A 6,108-nucleotide genomic window follows, 5' to 3' on the forward strand; every position below is an offset into this window, starting at 1 on the left:
TAAGATGATTATATTTTTTAAAGTGTTCTCTTGTTATAATTTATTTTTTTAAAGTGTTCTTTTGTTATAATCTATTTAATACACTATTTTTTTTTTTTTTAATTTGTTGGTCGGTACATAAATAAATTTAAATTTCCACTACCACATATATCAATTTTGTAGTTTTAAATATTTTTTTCATAAAAAAATGTTCATGCAGTTTATCTAAATTTTTATTATTAAAATAATAAAAAATATTTACTATGCCTACCTATGTACATAAAAAAATTATTATTTTTGTCTTGTGATGCTCCAAAATTACTTTTATTATCATATAATTTGTGACAAATAATATTGTCATATGAATAAATATATGACAAATAAACTTTTCGTTTACCTGTGTCCACAAGAAGTGGTACTAGGTTCAAAGCAAATCTCCAAACAAATCTGCCAAACATCAAGATCATTAAAAACAATGAAAACCCAGATTGCCTGAATCAATTAATATGAAATCTAGAAATCAGTACGAGAGATCGAGCGACTTACTGCACAAGAAAGCTCTTCTCTGAGCTTATCCATGCAAGGAAAGACTGAATTCGAGCAAGAAACACCAGAATCATCTTTCTTCAATTCATCTCCTTCTGTTTTACGTTCTTCCTTAGCCACAATTTCTGTTTTTTCCTTCTGATGATTCTCTGCCCATCAATATAATAAAAAAGAAATCAATTTTCAAGCCGCGTAGAAAATATCTCAACAGCCCAATTCTCAATGGTTACCTTGTTTTTCAGGTAATTCTTCTTCTTCAAGGCTAATAGCGGGGACAGAAATCAAAATTGGACTCTGCGTTTTCTATTAAACACAGAAACAACTAATTTCAATTTTCAAGAAAATCATTTTGTTATCTTTGAACAAAGATGGTGAATGTGTTACCTTCTTGAACTGGCGGATGTGGGTGTTTTTGAAGTGCAAATCAGAGCGTTTCTTGTGCTTAAACTGTCGATCAGGAGTGTCTTCTACTATAAGGCTGGCAATAAGGATGGATTCTCATCCCAACCAGCCATGGCAGCCAAAGATTTTAAATCTTGGACTGAACAAACCCTCAACGTTTGGCCAGTTTCAACAGGGTCTGATTGCCTTTGCTCCGATGGACTCCGTTTCGGTTCATCGCTCACCATTGCTATCTCGGAGGAGGGATTCTTTCTGGGTTGTTGTTTGGATAGAGTTGAAGGGAAAAATCTCCTTTGATCGAATGAGACAGCTTCAAGATACGTGGAGAGTTGGAGGATAATGGGTTTGCAACGGTCGGATTCTTTTTTAAATTGATTTTTTAAAATTTTTTAAATTATTTTATTTATTTTTAAATTAGATGACATATACCAATAATAAAAAAAATAAGAGTGTTGATCTTTCTCCTTCATATTAGACAAATCGTGATATCTTAATTTTAGGAATCGTTAATTGATTGTAATAGTATAATCACACGAAATGATTAAAGCACAAATTGTATATATATATATACTTACACTCTGCAGAAGAAATATGCAAAAAGAAAATCTTCCATCTCTTCCTTTTCTTATCTCTTTTTTATGGTATTAGAGCAGGTTTTGTAATTATTTTTATGGTGGAAAAGGATGAGAAGGAAATTTCAAGTAGTTATCAAAGCAAACCACTTGAAACCACATCCCTTTTATTTGCATCTTTCTGATCACTATGATCTGATTTTCGTGATCAATCCTCTAATTCTCTAAGTAAGAGCAGAGAAAATATTTCTATGAATACTCTTCATTTCAAAAACAAGGTAGGATTTATAGACGAAATTATTGAAAAATCAAATGTCTTTTCTTCTTCATTTCTTTCTTTAAATAGAGGTATAAATTAAAATTAAAATTTAAAAAAGTTTAGAACGTTCTTGGATTTCATGGCACTCTCAAAGAGAAAGATCAAAGAATATAAATTAAAATCATATTAAAGAAGGAATCAATCAAGTGAGTTGCTTTGTTCTCCAACATATTGGCACTGATTAAAAGAAGCAAAACATACAATAGATGTCGATCTCATATTATAAACAGTTTTTATACTCATTATAATAGTAGTGATTTATTTTATAAATAATAAAATTTTAATTTCATATAACTTATTATTTATATAATTTTATATAAAAAGATAATAAAATTAGAATGTAAGTATATGAATAATAATTTTAAATTTTTATAATTTTGAATAGTAAATTTATATTATTTTTTAATAAAAATTAATTTTCATGTAATAATTTTAAATTATCATGAATAATTTTAATAATATATATAATTTTGTTAATTTTATTCTAATAAATAAAATAATTTAAATCAATTAGTATTACTTATTTGATTTAAAATGGTAAATTTATTTAAATTTTAAATTATAAATTATAATAGAGGTTTTGATATAATTAAAATTATTAATAAAATAATTTTAACTTTTATTTAATATTAATTATAATAATATTAATAATTAAATTTATTTATAAATGTAAGATTTTGGATAAATTTCTATTATTTAACGTAATTATTAACAGGATGATTGCAACTCAATTTTATTAATAGTAATTCAATATGCATTAGTAATAAATTTATTGTTATTAAAAGAAATTTTAGGTTAAAATCAAATAAAAATTGAGAATTAAAAACTTTTTTATACGGTTGAAAAAAATTGAATACAAACACCAAAATGATCAATGAGCAAATAAAAAATATGCCAATAAGCATGTGATAATCTAACATTTTACAAAATCTCATCAAAATAAAAAGTCAATGTTATGAATTAAAATGCCAATAAATGGGCGGAGGGAATTGTTTTATTTCTTTAGAAAGTATGTGATATATATTTTAGTTAAGAGTTTTATTTTTTCATTAATTTTTTGCTTTAAATTTTATTAATAGTTTTCCTAGAAATTAATTTAATATTGATACCAGTAATTTTAGTATTTTCAATATTTTCTTAATGCTTATGTGATCTATTTTTAATTATATTTTATTTTTTACATAAATTAAGAAGAGAGCATCAATAAATTAAAATTTTTATATTTTTATCAATGAATTAATTATAAATGAACTACTTTTAATTTTCATATCTTAAATGTTCGTTAAGGGTATTATATATTTTGTTATGCCATTGACTTTATATATTTAATGAAATTTAAACACTATATTTCATATGTTATCTAATTTTATTTTAGAGCAACTATGATACATGCATTTAACGAACAAAAACTATGATACATGTATGAAAAAAAAATTATGATTTAAAATTTTTTATTTTATAGAAAATATTTTTTAATATTTGGATACTTAAAAATTTAATGAAAAATATTTTTTTAAATTAAATTATTTTAAAGAAATTGATTTTTCTTAAAGGAGAAAGTTATTTTTCAAATTTTAAAAATCTTATTAAGTTTTTATATATAAATTTATTAATATATTTTATTTTAATATTTTAATTAAATAATAAAAAATAAATTATCTTATTAAAAAATATTTTTATAAAAGATATTTTTTAAATATAAATAATTTTTTATAAATAAATGGAGATTTAATTTATTAAATATAAAATTATTGTTGATAGTTAAACAAAAAATAAAAATTATTTAAAATTGACAAAATATTATTATGAAACACTTTTTATCTTTATTTTAAAATATTTTATCAAGATAATTTGATTACTTTTAAAATAATTGTTATTTTTATCCTAATTTCAATTATCATATGTTTCAATTTTATAGTTTTAAATATTCTTTTATCAAAAAAAATGTCACCCTTCATGAGAATTTACCTAAATTTTTATTATTAAGGTAATGAAAAGTATTTATTATGCCTACTTATTTTCATAAAAAAATTTATCACATTAAGTACTTTTGTCAAGAATTATTTGGCATATGCTCTAAATTACTTTCTTTATCATATAATTTTTTATAAATAACATTGTCATGTGAATAAAATAATTTTATCACGGTATATTATTTACTCACTATAAAACTATGTATTTTGATCATTAAATGCAAATAAAATTGTGACAAAATATTATTTATTCTGATAAAAAATTATCTTTTTATTCTTACACATAATTTTTCATAATAAATTAGTTTAAAACTATAAATTACTGTTATTGCAATAAATACACACAATTTTTCATAATAAATTAGTTTAAAGGATAAATTACTGTTATTGTAATAAATAAATAGTTATGCCGATTAAATTCTTTATCATTGCTATATGCTCGAGAGAACAAGCACTTAATTCTGTTAAATCGGTTTTAGTCGGTTTAATTCCGTATCGAACCAAACCGACCAATACTTAGTTCTAGACAAATTTACTCTAACAAACTTAGTTATAAAATCAATTAGTAAGATAGTCATAATTTTTTAATTTATAATGACAAATTATTTTATTGAAAAAATAGTTAATTCAGATTGTGAATGCACTACCACCAAATTCAGTTATATTTTAACATTTAAACAATTAATAGCTTTTATTTATATATATATATTATAAAATTCCTATACATAAAAGGAGAAAAAAGAGGAGCGAGAGATTTAGCATGGGGCTCCTATGCCCAGGAAATGAGCCTTATATATATTGTTATCTTTTGTTGGTTGATAAAATACTCTATTGAGATCTGTTTTTGACCTTAAAATACAAATGAGCCTTATTTGTATCACAAATAGATTTATAAATTGATTAGTAGTTTGCATCATAAACGAATTTATTTATAAACGGATTGCTCGTTTATATATGAAATTTCATTTATAAATAAGTGAGAATATAAAAATGAAAAATATAAATAAAAACTATTTGTATAACTGCTATTTTGTTTAATGAATCTGTTTATAATGTAAACTAATTATTTTTTATTTAAAAAATTATAAATAAGATTTATACAAATAGAAAAAAGTTTTTTAACCCGTTTATAAATTAAATTATAAACGGAGTTTAATTTTTTTTTTCTTTTAAGTAAAAGATCACACACTACCCCTAACAAGAAAACTCACCCCACCATTATAATAAGCTCATGTAACTCCAAAAGTTTGTTGGAACTCCTAGTTTTCATATTGTACGGCATTGGTCATTGCTGATAGACAATCGCAACCAAAGAGGAAATTACCCAAGTTTAAAGACTCCAGGTATGTCCAAAATGGGATCCCAACATTAAACCAAAAACTTAAAAGAGTAAAGCAGAAGAAAACTCAAACCCCAAGTCTTCTCTGCAGCCTCTATGCTCAACACCAATGACTACCAGAAAGAAAAATCGGCACCATGATACTTTTATCATGTCATAGCCATGGAGGGGTCAATTTGAGGCTTACTATCCTCCAGCGCCAATTCTATCGATCTCTCCAAACTCCAATAGCTACTAACCAATGCAGAGCTTTTTAAGGCAAAAAACAGATCTCAATAGAGTATTTTATAAACCAACAAAAGATAACAAACTATGCAACCATAACAAGAAAATCTACCGAGTTGAATTCAATTTTATGCCTGTCATATAAGGCTCATTTTGCTTGGGCATAGGAGCCCCATGCTAAATCTCTGAATTTGGTGGTAGTGCATTCACAACCTGAATTAACTGTTTTTTCAATAAAATAATTTGTCATTATAAATTAAAAAATTATGACTATCTTACTAATTGATTTTGTAACTAAGTTTGTTAGAGTAAATTTGTCTAGGACTAAGTATTGGTTGGTTTGGTTCGATACAAAATTAAACCGACTAAAATTGATTTAACAGAATTAAATGCTTGTTCTCTCGAGCATATAGCAATGATAAAGAATTTAATCGGCATAACTATTTGTTTATTGCAATAACAATAATTTATCGCTTTAAACTAATATATTATGAAAAATTGTGTCTATTTATTGGAATAACAGTAATTTATGGTTTTAAACTAATTTATTATGAAAAATTATGTGTAAGAATAAAAAGATAATTTTTTTATCAGAATAAATAATATTTTGTCACAATTTTATTTGCATTTAATGATCAAAATACATAGTTTTATAGTGAGTAAATAATATATCGTGATAAAATTATTTTTGTCAAAATTATAAATAATTACTAAATAATTTTTTCATGATTTTATTAGTTGTAATTTTATTTA

The 6,108-nt window shown here is 23.7% G+C and overlaps 1 protein-coding gene across 1 annotated transcript; it reads right to left on the bottom strand.

Annotated features, from left to right (window-relative positions):
• Nucleotides 1–268: 268 nt before the first annotated feature.
• Nucleotides 269–1,154, bottom strand: LOC122723525 (nuclear factor 7, ovary-like). Its single transcript, XM_043955951.1, has 5 exons — nucleotides 1,077–1,154; nucleotides 910–972; nucleotides 756–828; nucleotides 526–674; nucleotides 269–426 (listed from the first exon to the last, which is right to left on the bottom strand). Exons 1-5 carry the CDS (start codon nucleotides 1,152–1,154, stop codon nucleotides 373–375), a joined length of 417 nt encoding a protein of 138 aa, XP_043811886.1. The 3' UTR covers nucleotides 269–372.
• Between the last annotated feature and the right edge of the window lie 4,954 nt (nucleotides 1,155–6,108).

The sequence above is a fragment of the Manihot esculenta genome, chromosome 1, assembly GCF_001659605.2.
Source record: "Manihot esculenta cultivar AM560-2 chromosome 1, M.esculenta_v8, whole genome shotgun sequence".
NCBI classification, from domain to species: domain Eukaryota; kingdom Viridiplantae; phylum Streptophyta; class Magnoliopsida; order Malpighiales; family Euphorbiaceae; genus Manihot; species Manihot esculenta.